This window comes from Carettochelys insculpta, chromosome 8 (genome assembly GCF_033958435.1).
Source record: "Carettochelys insculpta isolate YL-2023 chromosome 8, ASM3395843v1, whole genome shotgun sequence".
NCBI lineage: Eukaryota > Metazoa > Chordata > Testudines > Carettochelyidae > Carettochelys > Carettochelys insculpta.
Window position 1 is genome coordinate 31,092,055 of NC_134144.1, and position 21,191 is coordinate 31,113,245.

Sequence of the window (21,191 nt, forward strand, 5' to 3'; positions counted from 1 at the left end):
CTTCTCATTCCTTCAGCCTAGTAAAGTTCAGTTGGCATGTTAAGAAGTGATGTGCCTGGGAAGAGATCTGCTTCTTATACAGTCTGATTGATTCTATTTGCAGCATTGATGACACTAGGAAGGGAGAAAAAAACCTATGAATCAAATTTTTACTCCTCCAGAATAGTAATTGCCTCATCCACCATTTTGTAAATTGCCACTGGAAAAAAATCTCCTTCAAAATAAGAAAATTATACTAGTTGTAAATGAGACTGTGTTCTATAACATAACCCAGCCTGAAAAAAAAATTGTTCTAGTTCTGGGGAAAATAGCTGCTTATAATTTAGCCACTTAAACACAAATGTAACGTGGTTCATAATGAAAATGTGCTGGGTTTTGCATGCAAGCTAAAGTGTGAATGGCAGACTTCCTATAGGTTCAAGAAAATATTATGAAGTTAGATAATGCACAAAATCCCAGTAGTAAATGAGAACATATACCATCAGAAGGGGATTCAAAATAGTCTTTATAGATGAAGGGTCACTTCCCTTTGGTTCTGTTATGTCAACAGCTTTACAACAAGTTGGTCTTGAACAGAGGATGTAAATTATAAATAAGACATACACATTTTTGTCTATCTTTAAAGCAATTTTTTAGAAAAACGGTCAGTTTAGAAAAGCTAGAAATGGAATTTCAGCTAGTAAACACATTCATCTTTTCTTCTTCTGAAAACCTTAGCCTATCACAAGAATTAAAAACTGACATTGTATTCATAACACAGAATAAAGAGCAGAACAAAACAAGCTTCTCTGCACAAAAGTGTCATTAACAGAATGGTGAAAGGTAGACCAACCCTTCTTTTGTGTTAGATATTTTCCTTTAGACAAATATTGGAACATTTTATACTTTAGGGCCTATTTCTGAAAATCATTTCTGAGACATTTAGCCCTTTATCCAGGAAGCACCTCCACTGATTAAGTGTTATGCTCTGATGTAAATGTATGAAGTTTTGCGCTGTTAATTTAAAAAAAAAGTCTTCATTCTTGCAACCTGGCTATACATAACTTTATTCACATAAGGTTAGGCTCATTGTAGTCAGTGGGACTACTTGCCTGAGTGAAGTTAACATTCTCGAGAAGCCTGGGACATAAATTGGTAAAATATATTCATAGAAACTAAAGCAAGCAGCAAGACTTGCTAAACAGGAAAAAAAAACTTGAATTTTAATGTATACCTAGAGTGAACGTTCCAGAAACATATTTTCATGGGAATACAACAAAAGCAATGTTATTTACAAAAATAAATGTATAGCACAGTACCTAGAAATCTAGAGAGATTTTTGTTAGTGCCTATATTGCCTACAGGGATGAGCACAGGAATAGGAATCTGGGACCCCAATTTGAATTCCATCTCTGCCAGTGACACTGTACAGGAGCAATGTCTATTCAAACACAAATACCCTAGACCCACATTTTCAAGTAACCTACAAGATGCAAAGCCAGCATTACAAAGCCAGTCAAATTCATGGATCTGGCATATGACTACTCTGAAAAGCATTACTGCTTCTTTTAAGAAAGGTTAGACATTAGAAAATTAGACCTTTCTCACATGGTTCTGTTATTAGGCAATGGAACAAGCTGACAAAGGAGACAGTGGACTTGCACTTAATGGAAATATTCAAGACTAGATCAAACACCCATGTAGTAGGGAGGGCTTATGAATAAAGTCTATCCCATCTTAGACTGTGGAACGTATTCAATATCCCTTTAACAGACCCCACACAAGTGTTCTACTTATAATGTAACAGGGACGAAGGACACTCTGGGTTTCTGGGGTAATCACTTAAGATAAAGAGCTTGTCAGCACTTACAGGGCTGCACCGATACTGGTGTGGTGCTGTAGCACTCAGTGAAGAAGCCATACATGCTAATGGAAGAGAATCTCCCATAGGCATACATACTCCACCTGCCCTAGAGGCAATAGCCATGTTGGTAGGAGAAGCCAGGCAGTTGGCACAGTGCTGTTAATGCCAGGGATTAGGTCAGGAGGTTTGAGCATTGACTTTGAAGCCTGGGGTTATGAGCTCAATCCTTGAGGAGGCCAGTTAGGGGTCTGGGCCAAATAGGTTTAAAAAAGTAATCCGCCAGGGATGGTGCTTGGTCCTGTCAAGAGGGCAGGGGACTGGAGTCAATGACCTCTTGAGGTCCCTTCCAGCTTGATAAGATATGATATAACTAAGTCATTCACAGATGTGGGAAAATCCACATCCCTGAGCCAAACAGTGATGGACTGTAGATGAGGGTGACATGATGTGGCTATGCTCAGAACAAAGAGTGTAGCTTTCAGGACAAGATGGGCCAGATTCCAAGCCATACCTCCAAAAGAGGCGGTGCAGAAAGTGCCTCTCAGGAAGATTGGGACAGCACTACTTTAAATCACTTGTGTATCCACTTGAGGCTGGGATGGAAATTGCCTGCGGCATAACTAACTCAGACTGGGACGCAGCTGCAAATCATAACAGCACTGCTTTTACTTCCTATGCCTTGCAATACAGGTCAGAATGAACAGTGTTATGTGCTATGGATCTTTTCAGCCATGAGTCTTCCTCCCAGCATGCCTCTATACCTTGAGGGGACCAGCACAGGTTTGTCTATGGTAGCCAAATGCAAGGCCTGTGCTGGGGAATTCTCCCCTGTCCTCTTATGAGCTTCTTTATACAGCGATGCCTGAGTGGGAAACAAAATCCCTCACAGCCTCTTGTGTTGGAGCTGTTTTAAGGGTGGAGCTGTGCTTGCAGGTCTCAGGGCTTCCATATGGAAGGACACCCATCTATACTGCTAGCCCGTGTCCAACTCCCTGGAAACATGGCCTACTGAAATATATTGCTGATGGAAAAGTAGAAGTTGATGTGGTAGCTTGAATTGGAAGAGAACATGCCACATTCAGTAGCCGGTTTACAGCTCCTCTACATGCTCCAGAGCTAAAATGATATTTGTACACAGGGGCTTCTCTAAGAGGATGAGAAGAACACGCCAAGCTGGCTCCAATTCCCCCTTTAGGAACCTCTAAGTCGTTTTTCTGGTACTTTTGCTGCTTCCGTGCTGTGCAGCAGCAGGTAAACGTATGGTCTCAAATGACAATTACCCTCTGAGAGTGAGGCACTTAGTAGGAAATGTCAACCAGAATCATACTTTTATGCAGACTTTCAATACCAATATAAGTTTAGCCTGGTCATCCAGTTTAAATATGTAGCATAGGGAAAACCTGGTGAACAGGCATCATTAAGAGCTAGGAAATGGCAATCATTTACACTTTATTATGTAACTTTATGCTTTAGACTATCAATTGCAAATGAGTCACTGTGAGCTCCTTAACTGACTCGAGGGTACACCTTAAAGAGCTGTAAAGCTCTTACTAGTTTCAGCATCTGCAAATGGGCCAAAAGGAATTAATATTTAACACACTCACTTATGTAGCCATTCACAGCTAGCTACTTTGATGGATATATAATGCTGAACACGGCCTTTGTTACCAGCTGCTGGAGAATTCCAAAAACAAATAGACCTCAAAATTCACAGTTGTTTGACACAAAACATAGCAAGGTACAGTGGAGCTGACTAAAATGTCAGTGTAAAGTATTTATTTCAGTACAAAATCCATCTCTTAGGACTGCCTTATGCTTCAGCTAATAGGAAAAGGACATTGTTCTCTCCTCCTACAATGAATTCTTTGATTCAGGAAATTTCTTTTATGGAAAATAAGAATTCACAGAGCAGCATTTTCTATCACAAGGGAACTTTGAGGGCTGTGGGACCAGGGGAGTCCCACTTAGTAAAGCTCACTACAGACATGGCCCAAGTGGGCTGCATCTGTTGTGTTTTCCATCCTTCTTTTCAATTTTTATCTCAGTGCCTCTGGATCGATGCCAGCCATAGCAGCTACATACGTAATACTCTGAGCATTACACACATATTGCCTTCTTTGTACCCTAAGAGACACTGTCACTTGGTCCCTCCACCTTTCTCTGACTGGCAAAGTCTTCGTACCAATGAGTATACAATCAACATATTTTTCACTATCTTCACAAGGGTTTACGTAACTAAGAACTGAGATCACAAATCAAGTATAAGAAAATAAGTACAACTGAATCAATTCTTTCATATATGTAGGTTATTCTGAAAGTAGAACGGAAAGGCAAACAACACGAATTCAGTACCTGAAGTTGTATTTTTGCGTCTTTGCTGACACTTTTTGTTCTCCATCGTCTTGTGACCCGCTTGTCTTTCTTTGAAATATCTACACAGTTAGCCTACATTACACAAATAGTTAAAAGCCACAAAGCACAGATAGGACACAGATAGGACAGCAAGTTAGTAAAGAATCATAATGTTACACATCAATATACAGGTAAGGACAGTATGAAATCTCTGGTGCTCTACCTATGAAGTTAGCCACACAATAGTTAAAACAAGACTACTAAGCATTAGATACAAACATTAGACCAAAACTAATTGTATATTTAACAGCATTACTATGTGCATTTTATTTGTCAGCAAAATATTAGGGCAAAATCCAGACATGCTTATTTATTGCTACTGTCATTACTCAGTCAAAACTCCCAAAGTGAAATCCAGGCTCCAGTGAACTCAATGGCAAAACACAATCTGAGTCCAGAGGTCCCTGGTTTCACTCCCACTGAAGTCAAGGAGCATTTTACACAAATAAGGACTGAACTACAAATGAATGAAATCTGTATGATTTAGGGCCTATCATTACTCCCACTGAAGTCAACAGGAAACTCTCTCTGACTGTTCGAACAGAATAAAGCGGTTCAGCTCCTTCTGACTCTCCTCATTCACAAGTCAATTGTGTGAGGTGCTGAGCACCCTGAACCTCAGAGACTTGTTTGGAGTGGCACTGACAGCCTTCATTACTATTCTGGAAGTGTATGACACCTTCCAGATCTGGGTCTCCCATCCCTTTAAATTTCACTGCTATTTAAGCACCCTGTATACAGCAGGACAACAGCATTCAGCACACTTTTCATTTCATTATATTTTTAGTTCTATTTCTGGAACGGGCCTATTAGCAGTCCCCTCTGCCTTAAATTAGTAAAAGACCTTACACCTGTGGTGGGCAACCTGCGGCCTGAGGCTACATGTGATTCATTGCAGCTCTACCTGTGGCCCACAAAGCATTTTGTTTATCATTGCTCATGCACAAGCTCGCCAGATTCTGCTGGTTTTCGTCTGCGTAATTTTTTCCTGCCAGAGTAATCAAAGTGATATGCACTTAAAGCAAGGGCACGAGACGTGAGGTGTATGCTGATTGCACACAACATTGTGAGAACCACACACTCCCTCTGCATCCACCTGAAGTGCTGCTGGGGTTCAATCCTCACACCCCGCAAACTGTAAACACACAAGCACAGTTAACAAAACTATACCCTGTCCTAGGAGACTATCTGGTTTATGACAATCTTATGGGCCACTGAAATGAAGGAGGGCTACTCATGCGGCTCACTCACTAGCCTAGATTGCCCCTCACTGTCTTATATAAACAAGATGCTTTTTGTGGTGGGATGTGGTTTGTTTTTTGTTTTGGTGAGAAGGAGAAAGCGGGGTATAACACGTGGTACAATCAGTACTAAAATATCCTGTTAACCAGAGGTGCACTAAAATTCCAGAACAGTCTGATTTAAAAAGCAACATCCTATAACACAGAGCAGGTTTCAAACCCAAACGTATTTAATGACTAGACAGAGCTTCAATGAACCAGATTTTCAAACACACTTACCTGCATATCTGTGAAGTTTGGTGCCGATTGAGTCCTCTGTAGTATTTCTAAATTTTGCAGAAGTTTACTGAGTTCCACAAGGTTTGATTGGCAGTGTGCAAGATCTAATGCATATACAAAGGAAAACACATTAGGTACTTTGATTCAAAGACAGTTTTTGCTCTGCTATCATAAACCAAGAGAGCACAACTGTCTGTAGTGTGGTATTACAAAGAAACACAACTGGGATTTACTCCTTAATACAGTTCAGACTCTATAATAGTGATTATGGTTGATAGCCTCATTTTGCTGCAAAAGAAACAGGTACAGACACAAAAGGAGGAGACAATTAGCTCTGAGACTCTGTTGCTGACTCTGTATTCTCTTCTTCTGCAGCCTGTACAAAGATACCATCTGCTTGGCCCTGCAAGCAGCAGGATCATGCAGTCCCTACTGCAATTATGGCCACAAGCCTGCAAACACTTGTGAATATGCATAAAATGAAGAATATGTGTAAGCTTTCGCAGGGGCTGGATCTTATGTTTTACCACGTCACTCCAAATTTTGCTTTCTTTATCTTCATTTGGTTTCTGACCTGAATTACTCATAACTCTGATAACCTGCTTCACCATTTGGAAAATGGACCCCAGTGCCCATTATTTGTAACTGTAGTTTTCAGACAATAAAGTGAAATTTCCAAATCTGAGTACCTATCAGTCAGGTACCTAAAATCCCATTTAGGCACCTAAATAAGTGGTCCGATTTTAGTACTGCTAATCACCTCCTACAACCACTGAAGACCATGGAAGTAGACCTCGACCTTAGAAGGGAAAAGGAATTATTTTATATAAAATAGCTATTCAGACTTTTTAAAACAATCATAAATACAGGTTGAATGCCTCCAGTCTGGTATTTGCCCATCTGGCAGCATCCATAATCTGGCATGATTTCAGTTAGACAGCCAACCATATATCGTGGGTGTGACCAACTTTCCCGTGGTCCTATAAAGTTTGTTTACAGACATCAGTCCTGGCTTTCAATGTTCTGTGCTGTTATTTAGCTGTAATTTGTTTTCTAAGAGCCCAGTAAGCAGTGAAAGTGTTGATAATGCTGATAGACACTATCGACCTCCTGTGGTCTGTCAAATTCTCTCATTCAGCACCAGTAAGGTCCTGAGGCTGCTGGAACAGGGAGGTTCAACCTGTTCAATTTAAAAAGGAGCATCAAGAAATGCAAAGATGTAGAATATACTCCACCACAATGAATAATTTTAAATGTTACCAGTTTATTATTTTAGTGGAGCATTGTACATTAACAGAGAGAAGCATCTTAGCCTTTTTTATTTCCTATTATTACACTATATCATCAGTCTCACTGGCAAAGAAAGATGTGAAAAAGAAAGACTGACCTTCTGCACATCTGTCCATCTCCTCAGAGTCCTGCAACCAAGCAACTACTTTACTTTGGCCAGTTGTATATGTTGCAGGAAGACTATTGCTGCATGGTATGGTGGACTGCCACAAGAAACTATTTTGGGGAACCTAAAAACAACAAAGGAGCGTTTAAAATATGCTGGTATGATCCATGTTTTGCTGAGCAATCTAATCTTCACACTATCAAATCATAAATTATATTCTATATCTGAACTTAAATAGATTTAAGTGAAATGGACATTTCAGTCCTAAAGAAGTATCTTTTCAGAAAAACATATGGCATACCAAGCAAGTGCCCTTGAAGAAAGAGCACCTCCTGAGCATCAGCTTGAAAAAATATTGCTAAGTAGAACATTATCAAATAATAAAAGGCAAATTAACCCCTGCTGGTCCAAGGTGGTGCAAATCAATTTAGGGAACCTTAGACCTCTAATGCAGTCTCTATAGGAAACAAACTAATAAAGACTGCAGCAGGCATGTGATGAATCAACAAATCTTGTAGCTACAGATCTTTGCTGGCCAATGGTGCCTTGTTTGGTGACTTTTTCCACGGCTCGTTACACCAGCTTTACAACCAGAATACACCCGCTGCGTCCACCAAGCAGCCCACCCAGCTGTAAATATTATAGTAACTTCAAGTTTCTAGAGAAGAGATGTTGTATACCTTGCCATCTACAGCAGCAACATTAGCAGCTGGTGAAGATTCTGTGGTAGAGGCTGAAGGGAATATGTGAAAGTTGGCATCTCTTGGTGATCTTACAATCTCATTCTGACGGTACAATCTGTGGTGGCGCAGTTTTGATACCCATGCATCAAATGAATCCTGGGACTTCACCTAAAAGAAGGGCCACTGTCAATAATGTTTTCATACAGATACCATGATTCCCTCATTTTTGAGAGCTATTATTATCCTTGTAGCTGAAAAGAGGAGCAAAATGCATGGCAACATTACTTACCTTCAGATGATAGATATGTTCTTCTGTATCAAGGTCTATTCTACGAGCTTTCTTTTTAATTGACATAACTGATAAGCCAACATCAATGCTTCCATGTACCTTGCCTTTCTGAATCTGAAACCAGAAGGCATGTTCAGTAACTGGTAACATAAAAAGCTTTATTGTCTCTGACTGAAGTAACTTTGGTGTAGTTATTTTATGTTTTAGGGAAGATCTTATTGTAAAACAAGGGAAAACAGGTGGTACACTGGGTTTGTTTTGAGAAAAAGAGGTTCCCACCCCAAGAAGACTCAGAAGGGTAGCCATATTAGTTTCTAACTTCACAAATAACAAGTTGTCCTGTGGCACTTCAGACGTTAACAAATTTTTTAGCTTTCATGGCTACAAAGTCAGTTCTAATATACAGCTTTGATAACTCATTCAACAACATAAATACGTCCAGGTGATCAATCAAGACCCTTCCTTGAGTAAATGATCCTTCAGTTAATCTATTCTGTACTTTCATAAATGTCAGAAGAGACAGAGTTCTGCTCTAGGAGAAAGCTCAACCAACAACCTATTCTCTCTCCAGGTGAGCATCTCTCAGGAAATCAGATGGTAAAGCAAAGATGTGGAGTGAACCTGAGGGAAGAATTTTTGCCTGAAAAATTTAGTTATGTCAGAATAAATACTCCCTACTCCTTCCTGCACCCCTTGCCCTGGCTCTTCCACCTTGCATTACATTTGAAAAAAAGCTACAAAGTCTTGACTAAATTATTAAGATTCAGTTAGCTTATTGTACTGATAAAGCAGGACAAAATGAGTAAGGGGATAGCTCCACTATAATGGACATAAATTTAGGTCTTATTTTTTCCATCCATCACACTGTAATTATACATCAGCTACACTAGGGGTGCGCCTACACTAGGAACTAACTTTGAAGTTAACTTCAAAGTTAGGCGCTACATAGAAGTAGCCAGCAGAGTCTACACACATTTTCCTTTACTTCAAAGTTAACTTTGAAGTAGAGAGTCCAACTTCAAAGTCCTTACTCTGTGCCTGGGAATGGAGTAGTGCCCCACTTCAAAGTTTAACTTTCAAGTAGGGTGTGTGTAGACACTCTACTTAAAAGTTGCTTACTTCGAAGTTATTTTTGTAGTGTAGACACAGCCTAGTAAACCCAAAGGCCGTTTCTACACGACACTTGTTCTGAAAGTGGCATGCTAAGGAATGGCCCAGAAAATGCTAATAAGGAGTGGATGTAAATTTCTGGCACCTCATTAGCATACGGTCACAGTTCGGAGTCCGGAAGACAGGGCTTCTGGAAGGAGGAATTCCTACTGGGAGATCCCCCTAGGGCCACACTTCTATACACTGTTTTGGAGTCCGGAAGAGCTTCTTCTGGACTCCAGATCATGTGACCATATGCTAATAAGGTGCCAGAAATTTACATCTTCACCTCACAAGCATTTACTGGGCCGTCCCTTAGCATGCCGCTTTTGGAACAAGTGGCATGTGTAGAAACAGCCAAAAATATGGTTAATATACTAGATGTATCTTCTGTGGCAAATAACTGATAAACAGAGGTCAAAATCCTAACAGCCTTAATTGCATATATTTTCATGCCCACGTAAATGGGGATACTTGTCTGAATTACAGGTTGATCACCTGCAGTTTACTAAATCCAGAAGTGCCCTATAGCATGGATATAAATGAGCAATGCAGATAATGATGGGTTGCATCTTTTCCCATGTAGGAAACTGGAAATCTCTACTTTGCCTTTGCAGAGCTTCTGTGCCACTCTCCCGTTAGTCAGAGAGACTATAGGCCTCAAACTTAGATTCTGTGATGAATTCATGGGTGTTTAGGCTAACCAAACTAAAGTGACTGCAATATCTCCTGCACTCATTACCCTGGTTCTTCCAAAGACATTCCCAACCATCAGTTCAATTCCAGCCTATGGGGTTGAGCAGAGCAGGAAGATATGCAAGTTAATGCTGACCCAGTCAAAATTAAGTAATGGAGGGTAGCCCCAGTGAGTCAGTGAAGAGCCTATACCAGGGATCAGCAACCAAAAAGGCAAAAAAAAATTTGTTTAATTTGGTAAAAACTCAATAATTCAAGAGCCACAATAAATGTGAATATGAGATGGGCCTTAATAAATAACAATAAACCATAATTTTGTAACCCCTATTTTAAGAACAGAGCACACACAATGATTTGTAATGTGATGCATGTTTACTGAAGGATGTTTACAAACTTTGTACATATTCTGTTGCCTCTCACTTTACATGCGTGTGTTTGTACTATTCTTTTCGTGACTTTCACTCCCTTTGTCCTCCCTTTCCTGACTTTAATTATGCCAATTTTACTTCATGTTTAATTTCAGTTTTCTTTCTTAAAATGTGTGTTGCCCTTCACAGCAGGAATGCTGCAAGTTTCCTTTTCCTTTTCGAAATCCAGAGTTTATTAGCAACACGATCAAAACATAGATACAGTATCATTAACCCACAATGCACTGCACATATTAAAGAGGGAGTTATCCAATGTTTCAGGATCATACATTGTTTGCTATTTAGATATGAGGTGTTCATTACTGGGCTTTTAGACCTTCACTGTTTATCAAAAATAATCAGGAGGGTTTTTTTGGTTTGTGATTATAGTGTCAGGAGCCTCAGCAAAATCCTTAAAGAGCTGCACTTGGCTCCAGAGCCACAGGTTGCAGACCCCTGGCACATGCTGTGAAGAAGCAGCAGTCTGCAGTGCTATCCCCCTCCCACTCTCAGTCCTACATCTTCCTCATCCATCCTCAATCCACGCAGACCACACACAGAGGTCTTCCACAGAAACAACATTCCCTCTTTGAAGCCTAGCAGCCATGATCTGCTAGTTTGTGCTCCCTTAAGAATCCACAGTGCAACAAAAGGGTTTAATCTCTCGGCAGGTTAAACTTTCAGTCAAAATGTAAGACTGGCCTTCAGTTGTACTTACATCAATTGGTGACTTCGAATACTTTAACATGCCATTATCCAGGACAAAAAAGCGCTGCAGGGAAAAAAAACGAAAACACAGTTCCTTCTTAGTGATCAAATACAACTTCCTATGTAAAATCACACCTATAAAAGCAAGTTTGTTGCCCCATTGAACCTTGCAGTCAGAGTCTGGGACCAGAAACGTGCCTGTAATTGCAGTACTGAATTGGCTATTTGCTTTCATTTGTTTTGGCCACAGGAAATGCTCAGTAGCCAAAGATAGTTAGACTCCTGCAAATCCATGGATATCTGTTTTATAGCCACAAGTATCCCCATATGCAGATGTTAATGTGGGTATCTGCAGCTCATTTTTATGGATATGTATAGACACAAATTTTGTACTTGTACAGGGCTCTAAAGATAGTTTTCTGCCCTTCGACTAGTCAAGGGAGGTCTATGGGCTGACAGTCCGGCTTGCCATTTTTAAAAAAGTCATTGATTTCTTCATGCTCTCCCTGGCTTTCTTCCTACCTATATTAGTCACATTCCATATTAATGGTTTTTCTAACTTCCTCACCCAGGAACAAAGAAAATTAGGGTTACCATATGAAAAAGAGGACACACTACCAACTCATGTTGTATTAATGTGGTATAGTGTATGTCTGTGTGTGTGTATATATATATATACATATATATATAGTACATTAATACAACATGAGTTGGTAGACACTGACATAGACACACTCCCTCTCAGCGGTGTCCTCTTTTAAAGGTCAAATATGGTAACCCTAAGGAAATCCAAAGCTATTCCTAGTCCAAAGAGAGAACCACCTGACTCTTAAGATCTTCAGCTGGAAAGAGATGCATGCTGAGACGTATTCCACCATCTTATGTCCCTCTTTCATGACAGGGGATTGGGAGAGAACAGTATTCTCTATTCTGAGGATTTGTTTAACTAGGATAAAAGGCGTGTTCATACTGTGTTGTTAAAATGGGTTACCTAAAATCTTCTGAAACCAGTTTAGAGGACCCAGTGCAGACTTCAGCAAGTGCCAGCTGGTCAAGATGAAGCCTCGGCTTTATCTTATCGAGTTTAGCAGGCATTGAAGGCAGTGTCCTTTCTACTAATTTGGCTTTTAGAAAATTTTCAGTAGTGTGTGCTAAAGCCACACCTTTAGATCCTAGTCTAGAGAAGCACTAGCACATTTTAAAAAAACCTATTGTAATGAGAGCAAGCTGTATTTTCACACATTAAAACAAATTTTAAAAATACACTTTTTGTCTTAGTCTAAACAAGCCCTCTGAGGCAGCTGGAGTGGAGGGAAGCGACAAACTTCTTATGTTGAGATCCTGTTAAATCTAAAAACCTGGGCAGGGGCAGTACCTTAATCAAAGACCTCTGTAAGTGTGGCCTGAGTGCGCTCCGTGAAGTGGTGTTCATGACTCAGCAGATGACACCAATGTCTCAGCCTGGCACATAGGGGAACTGTCTTGCTGAAGACATTTATTGTAGTTGATACACAACCAAATTATGGGAATTAAAGACTGCTTAGAATTTTTTCTAAAGATAGGGATGTTAGTGGCAGATAATTTTGTCTTCCTAAGTTCTCCTGCACTTTCCACTGGATGAAAGTATTAGATCCCCATTTCCTATTCTACCCTGTGGGGCAGTTATGAATATTGCCCAGAAATAGTCACATCACTTCACTGCGCAGAATGCTGCATTGGGCTACTGGAGAAACTGATACACAAATTATACAAAAGACTGCTATGTTACCAAAGCATTTTGAGACTCTTTGGGATGAAGTATGTTATAGCCAGTAAACGTAAACTCTTAGGCTACAATTACACTAGCAAGTTTTGCTGACAAAACCCTCCGTGTTGACGTCCACACACAAAAAGCATTTCATCAACAGTTTGTCAACAAAACTCAGCACTTTCGCCGGCAGTGTTCTGCCCCTCAGCCATGAGGCATAACACTGCTGTTGACAGATTCTAACAATAAAAAAGCTGTGTGGATGCTCTAGGAGGGCCTTCTCCCCACAGAAAGGGCATCCAGAACAGTGGGCAGCCCTGTCTGCTGTGCTTCCGGGTGCCAGTTTTGCTGCTTTGTTGACAGAGCTCAGCACTCTTCTCATTGGCTTTTGTGTGCAGCCACGCTCTGTCCACAGAAGTTTTGTCGGCAAATCTCTTCTGACCGGGCCTTCTGTCAGCAGAGCACTGTAGTGTAACCACAGCCTTGGTGTAATAGGACTGACCTATCTTGTGCTGCAATTACTGCCTTTAGAATGTTTCACTATCTCCCAGCAAAGTGTATTTTTACACAGGATACACTTCATTCAGGCAACCTCTGAAAAATGGTTTAATGACTCCAGTGCTTGAATGTAAGTTGAGGATATTATATTTGTATATGAACTATAAAAATAGGATAAAGACCGTGAACCCAACTGTGAGCCACTTACTCACATTCATAGACAGATACCCACATGAGGAGAGGCACTTGAGTCAATCTAATTATTCACCAATATGCACAAGGGACTAATAATTTGGCCACTGAAGGTGATACCAGGTTAGACTTCCTTATATTCACTCACTTAGGCTGTATCTAGACAGTGGGCGCTATTTCTGTATACAAAGGTATCCCAAAATAGCTGCCTGTGTCTATGCCACCCACCCGCTCTCACCAAACAGTTTCTGAGGTAACGGGGGCACTAATCTGGCATTTCTGTAAAACTCATCACATGAGGAGTCGCCATTTAGCCAGTACCACATGCTGAAATAGCCTAGTTTGAAATCTACTCAAAATAAGCTAGGCCATGTGCATAGCACAAATTGTGTAGCTTACTTCAAGGTTATGGCGCCATCTAGACATAGCCTTAGAATCGCGATGAGAAGGCTGCCTCAATTTCCCCTTTCTTCTGCCATTCCCAACAACTCTATGCATGCTTTCCAAGCACAAACAGCCCTTTGCAACGTTAATCTGATATATTACTTTTGCTGTGTGCATCCGTCTGTCTGTTCAGGCAAGGTTCTACTGTGCTCCCCCACAGCATTGTGCTGGCCTCAGCCCCTCCCCCCAGCCAGTCAAGGCCTGGCCCAGCCCTCCCAATGGACTTCCTCCCCCCACCCCCCGCACTATGACAGGCCCAGCCCCTTCCCCGGCTAGAACGGGGCCTGGCCCAGCCCCACAAGAGAGCCCGCCCCTTGAGCTGTACCAGCCCCAGCCCCTTTCCTAGTCAGCACAGGGCCCAGCCCAGCTTGCAACAGAGCCCCCTCCCCAACTGCTGCCAACCGCAGCCCCTCCCCTGGCCAGCACAAGGCCCAGTCTGCCCCCAACAGAGCCCCTCCCCCAGCCATCCCTCCAACAGAGCTCCTCCTTTCCCCCCCATGCCAGCCCCGCACCGGGCCCAAGCTCTACACTTTGGATGTGTATTACAGCAAGTTTCTGTCTAGAACTTTCTTCCAACACAGCTTCAGCTTGCAAGCAGAGCTGCAACCAGGCATGTAGTTGATTACAGAAGTATCACAGTCATAATCCAGAATTTCCCAGTGTTTCCCAAGCAGCATATTCAATCTTCCACATCTCAAGAGTACATCAACATACACAGCCCCGGCATCCTCTTACTACACGCAGCCTCCTATGCATGCCTCTGGTGTCTCTAACCATTCTTTGCCCCAAGGTGTAGCTTCACCATCTCTCACCAGGCCTCACCTAAGCCTACTTAATAGGGCTGCTTCTCCACCTGGAAGGTTCCTTGTACAATTCTTGCTCCTTGTACAAATCTGGCTCATCTCTCTCCATCATTCCCCAGCCCTTACTGGCCTTCCAACTTCAGCTCAGACACCCAGCAGGCATATACCTCTGCTCCTCTAGACCTCCAGCCATGGCTCTCCATTCTGGCCAAGTCTGTAGGTCTCTCTCTCTCGCACACACAGCTGCCCACGCCTCCCACCACCACCACAATGGCTTCCTTCCCACCTTCTGTTTTCACCAGCCTTATGTGGCTCCACAGTTCAACTATGAACTTTCCCCGTCCCTTCCTTGCCCCCTCCCTGAAGCTCCCAACTCAGTTCTACTCCTCTGAGCTCCCACTCTAGGCTTCAAACTCCCAACTTTCCCCCTCTGATGCTGAGATCCTAACTTTCTAGCCTTAGTGCTATCTCCCACTTATAAATTCATAGGGTAGCCCAGCCTGTCTCAGTATCTCAAACCTATAATGGAACAGGAGAGCTGAGTCCAATTCCATTTAAGGGGCCAGTTACCCAGTAACAATTCCTTGCTAATATCCACTCATCCCTCTCTATATGAGCACAATTGGCTCCCAAATTTCTGCCTGTAGACAAAAACTCATAACAGCGACACTAAATTCCCATTAAAATACATGTAAAAGTCTCCCAATTTATTCCAAGAGCTTGTAACTTGACATAAGCCAGTTGAGTTTAGGTACTTTTCTGATGTAGTTGAATAGTTTGGCACCAGAAATAGGATGAAGTGTATTCATGTAGAGCAGGGATTCCCAACCTGTGGGCTGGGACCCAAATATGGTCCAATTCGATTTGTTAAAGGTCTCCAGCTGGGCAGTTCCCAGCTGTGTGTGGCTGTTAAAGAAGCCATTTTCTGTTTCTTAACACTGCTGCCCCAGGCAGACATCTATCAACAGAGAGAGCTGCTGGAGATGGCAGCTATCTCTATCATGAGGAATAGCAATTACCTTATGCCTGGGTGCTGAAACCTTAACACTTGAGTTAATTGGTTTTAACGACTGTTACCTGCTGGGAGCAGGAGGGCTAGGGAGCCACCCAGCCTAGCAGCCCTGGTGAAGAGGCTGTCGGAGAAGGAGGAGTGTCTAAGGGTAGGACTGTTTAGGGATGCAGAGGGGGTATAAGGCTAGGGGCAGCTTGGGGCTGCTGAAGGGGTGTAAGCCTGGGGGCAGTGTGGGGCTGCAGGGGGAGTTTAAGGCTGAGATCAGTTTGCGGTTGCTGAGGGGCTCAAGGACAGGGGGGATATGGGGCTGTTGGGAGGGGGGTTAAGTCTGGGAGCAGTTTGGGACCTTGCAGGGGGAGCTTAAAACCTGGGCATGGGCGAGGTCTGCGGGGCGGGCAGGGGCCTAATACAGTAAATCCTCGAGTCACCCAGGGGTTGCTCAAATTTTCCTGGAAGGGGAGTGGAGCGAGGAACCACCAGGTCAGTTTCCTGGCTCCAGGAATGGCAGGAGCTGGGAACCTGGGGCAGGCTGGTTCCAATCCCTCCCCTGGCTGGGACCTCATGGCTGGTCACTTTCACGTTCCCACCAGCGCAGGGGAGGGAACCAGGCCAAGAGCCTTCTCCATCTCTCCCCCCAGGCGCAGGGCTGTCAGACAGCTGCATGTCTGAGGGGAGGGAGGGAGAAGGCTCCAGCCACGGGGCCGCAGGTCTCCCTGCCCCTCAGCCAGAGACTCCGCTCCAGCTGTGGGGCTGTGGGTCTCTCCGCCCCTTTGCCAGGGACCCCATGGCTGGCTCCTATAAGCAGGGGAAGGTCACTCATTTAGTGAACAACGGTTGGTATGTATGTTCCTCGTTTCAGTGAGTACTTGTTTGTAAAGTACTCGTTAAATGAGGCATTAGTGTAGAAAGTGGTGCAAAGGAGCCTAAATTAGTAGGCAGTATCTTGATTCTTGCTCTACATTCTCAAATGTCTTGTTAGCAATTTTTCTTGATAAACTCATCCCTTCAGGTCCCTTAGTTTCAGCAAGTCAAATTCAGGATGATACATCTGCACTTACATACTGTGTTTATAGGCACTGTGGCTGGGGGGGGGACCCCCCAAGGTGAACAGGTGTTCAGGATTGAAAGGGACAGATGTGTCAAAGTTATGTTTTGGCAACCACATATGAGGTTAAGACGGTGCAATGTACAGTGGGTGGGGAGGAGGGGAAAACCCTCACATCCATCATCTACGTTCGCCTGTAAACGTGGCTCACATAGCGAAAACATGGTCAACACTCCTGCAGAAAACACTGTGCTGAAAAGCAGGCCATTGTTTTTTCACCACAGTGTATTTTGTATTGGCAAGTTACTCTGAGTCAGTAATTCTGAGCTGCAGAAGGGCAGACCGGTCCCTACAGCACACAGCTTGTTGCTCAGACAAAACAATGGTAATTGTTTTGACGAGTATAGTGACCTAAATCCAGCACAGCAATTTTGGAGCTAATAAAAGAATCGATGTCTCCAAACTAATTAAAGGAAGGAATGGATTTGAGGCAGGTGGCCTTGCTGCTGCGCATTCATAGTTCTGTTTCATACCTGAGCCCAGTCACTAGCCCAGCAGGGAAAAACTCCAGAGGGTGGAGTGAAGAGGCTATCAATGCAAGAAAGCAAAGGAACCAGCTGGGGATTTATTTTGTTTTGTACATCTCACAGCCTAGTTCCAAATGTTGCACCATGTGCGGAATAAGTTTGTCTCTCTTTTCAATGGCTAGACGGCAATTTTAGGGTCAACCTGTGTTATGCCTTCTTTGGTGCGGGTCAGATGATCACATGATCCCTTCTCAGCCCAGAGGTAGCCTTGCAAGAGTGCTCTTTGTCACCAAAGGCTGGTAACTGAAGCTTACAGTGCTGCTGGCCGTGTCTCAATGGATGTGATTATTTAACAGTGCAGGGGTTTAACAAACCAAAGATTAAAACACACACAATTCACTGATATTAACAATTCTTCCCAAGGAATGTTTACCTTGTGCCATCCTTTTAAAGGCCATTTTCTTTTCTTCAGCATGAAACCTTCATGTTTGTCTGGTTTCTGGACATTAGTCTGGCCTATTTTTAGCCCCTCTATGATTTCCCAACTGTCAGGTTCCTGTAGAAAAAGTATAAAAACAGTATTTAAAATTTGCAATATATACAGTATATGATGTAAAACTGTTCATATTATGTGGCCCATATTTTCAAGTGTTCAGAGCATACAACTGGCGACAGACTTTTAAAACTGCTCAGCATCCATTTAGACACCAAAATGGAGGGATGGATTTTTATACCTACTGGGAACTACAGGGTTCCGAACACTTCTTGAAATCTGGTCCTTATTTAGCTAACTACATGGAAGCTGAGCTCTTTGGAAAATCTGGCACTATAAGCATCCAAGAACTTTTATCTGTGGTGCAGATTCATACCTGTGTATGGCAGGCTTATGTTAAGAGAAGAAATGGCATTTCATACTCTTTAACTGTGTATTAACCAGGTAAATTCTGTCAGGGGTATGTATACCATGGGCAAACACCACAAATTTGCATGCAGGGTGACAGCAGGCACCCCTATGCTGACCAGCGACTAAAACTGTAGGCATTGTTTTGAACACCCTCCTTACCAGGAAATGTAGAAGGGCTCAGCAGACAGAGACTATTGAGATATACCTATCTCACAGAACTGGAAGGGACCTTCAGAGGCCATCAAGTCCAGTCCCATGCACTCACAGCAGACCCTATCACCATCCCTCACAGATTTTTTTTTTGAAATCTATTTGCACCTGATCCCTAAATGGACTCCTCAAGGACTGAGCTCACAGCTATGGGTTTAGCAGACCAATGCTGAAACCACTGAGCTATCCCTCCCCAAAGAGGGCCCAAAGTTGGAGGAAGGGGCACTGAACTGGCGAAGAAGTCAGAAGGTCTATACTTCCTGACTCACCAGGTACAAGTTATTCCTCAGCAGATTGTACAAGGCACTCTCCTAGACAAGTTATGGGTATGCATTATCATTATGTTTGCACAGAACAGATCAAACCAGTGGTCAGTTCAGTCCAGTGCTAGTGGTCAAGGCCAAAAGTCTCCAGAAGTGGGTAATTACAGAATAATTCACCCTGGAGGACATTCTTCCTACTCCTTTCAGCCAGTAGCATGAGAACTTACACCCCTCCAAAACTTTCGTTATTTTTAAAACACCTGTCTACTGTTACTGTGGATGGTCTCCATTTTTACAGAAATGTTTCATCACATTTTGATCCATGCTAAGTGCATGAACTCAGGGTTACACTAGCCCCTGCCTTTTGAAAAGGGGATGCTAATAAGCCACTTTGGCAGATGCTAATGAGGTGCTGCCATGAATATGCAGTGACTTATTAGCATAATGATTGCCACGAGTGCTTCAAAAGTGCCGCTTTCAAAATGCACGCCGCTCGTGTAGACAGGGGCCTTTCTAAAGGACCCCCCACAGGATTTCAAAAGCTCCTTCTTCCCAAAACAAAATGGGAAGAAGGGGCTATTTGAAGTCCAGGGGTCCTTTCGAAAGGCCCCTGTCTACACAAGCGGTGTGAGTTTATATAACAGCACTTTTGAAACACGCATGGTTGCCATTATGCTAATGAGGTGCTGCATATTCATGAGAGCACCTCATTAGCATCTGCCAAAGTGGCTCATTAGCATACCCCTTTCAAAAGGCAGGGGCCAGTGTAGCCATGGCCTTGGGGCACAGAGTTCCACAAGCTAACTCTGCTCTAGAAAAGTGTATTTCCGTTTGCAGTTTCTGTCATTCAGCTTTATTGCATTATGAAAACTTTAAATACGTTCGTCCAATTTGCTTTCTTTATATGATTTTCTATTTTGTGTAAGTCTATTACATCCCCTATAATTTGGGTGCCACGACAGGACTCTTTAGTTCACCTTCTACACACTTAGCAACCATCATGAATTACAACTTATAAGATTCAAGCCAAATTATGGCTTAACATTCTGAAGGGGAAACCAGTAAAGAAAGGATAAGGTGACTATGTAGAACAGTTTTGTCTTATTTATACACCTTTGCTCACATTCTGGTTAAGAAAAGTCTGCTCCAGTTTCAAAAGCTACTTGTGCCTGCATAGTAAAGTATTCACAGTTACTGTTTCTCTTGGCTGCACACAGGCTAATCTACACTAGCCCCCCTCCTTTGAAGGGGGCATGCTAATCAGCCCGATCGGAGCATAGCAATGAGGTGCTTTGCTGCATATGCAACACCCTATTAGCATAATTCCCACTGCGCAAACTTCGAAGTTGCTAACTTTGAAGCGGAGGCAAGCAGCCTAGCCGCGGGTACTTCGAAGTTCCCATGCTACTTCGAAGTTCCCTTACTCCCAAAACATTTTGAGAGAAAGAGAACTTCAGAGTTGTACGGGTACTTCAAAGTGCCTGCCGCTACACAGCTTGCCGCTGCTTTGAGGTAAGCAACTCTGAAGTTTGCACGGTGGGAATTATGCTAACGAGGTGCTGCATATGCAGCACAGCACCTCATTGCTATGCTCTGATTGGGCTAATTAGCATGCTTCCCTTCGAAGGAGGGGGCTAGTGTAGACGTGCCCCCAACAGTGTTTCTGAACTGGTATGTCACCACCTTGGGGAAGGGGGAGGCACAAAAGGCAATTCAGAGGTTGTGAGGCACTGAAAAACATATTACAAATTAAAGCAAAGGAAACTGCACTCGCAGGCACCCTGCACACCCTCACTTTCCAGCTGAAGTATTCTGTCAGCTTCATGAAACAAACACACCAAATTACGTAAGCATATTTGTACTGTTGACAGTTACTTTCATAGCAAACATAAGAGTATCATAATGCACCTGTTTAAACAATAAGGTAATAACTGCATGAATGAGCCTTGCACGTACAGAGACAATTCAGCATTGTCTCCAGAAACCTTAACTTGGACCTTCCCAGTGTTCTCTCTTTTTCCCTGTGTAACGCTGACAGACCCGGGTTGCTGGCCCCAGGGATACACCTATGAAGCTAGGGTCTAAAGCCCTGCACTCTACCACATGAGCTAAAGGCCAGCTGGCTCTCAGCCGAGGCTGTAGAGCAGAGACTTCACTCACCCCAGATGAGGTCTCAGTGCCTCTGGGTACTATACCTGTATGTATCATGGTTTTGAAAAGCACCAGGTATATTTTGACTTCACCTAATTTAAAGATGATGATTCCTCTTCCTCCCTGGTGTAAAAGAGCTTACTATGAACAAAACGTCTTCCTTAGGCTACGTCTTCGCTATGAAATTAAGTTAAATTTAATAAAGTTGACTTTTTAACCTAGATTTTTATAAAGGCAAAGTTGAGCGTTTACAAATGTTCAGAAAGTTGACTTACTGTGTCTCCATTGCTTT

The 21,191-nt window shown here is 42.8% G+C and overlaps 1 protein-coding gene across 5 annotated transcripts in view; it reads right to left on the bottom strand.

Annotated features, from left to right (window-relative positions):
• OSBPL6 (oxysterol binding protein like 6) overlaps nt 1-21,191 on the bottom strand; it is a 256,719-nt gene that overhangs the window by 83,442 nt on the left and 152,086 nt on the right. For all 5 annotated transcript variants that reach the window (XM_075000735.1, XM_075000737.1, XM_075000734.1 and 2 more), the window contains 6 exons: nt 17,805-17,927; nt 11,114-11,167; nt 8,144-8,257; nt 7,852-8,022; nt 7,163-7,295; nt 5,776-5,879 (listed from right to left, as the gene is read on the bottom strand). In XM_075000735.1, coding sequence (XP_074856836.1) covers nt 5,776-5,879; nt 7,163-7,295; nt 7,852-8,022; nt 8,144-8,257; nt 11,114-11,167; nt 17,805-17,927 — 699 coding nt within the window. The remainder of the gene's footprint in view (nt 1-5,775; nt 5,880-7,162; nt 7,296-7,851; nt 8,023-8,143; nt 8,258-11,113; nt 11,168-17,804; nt 17,928-21,191) is intronic.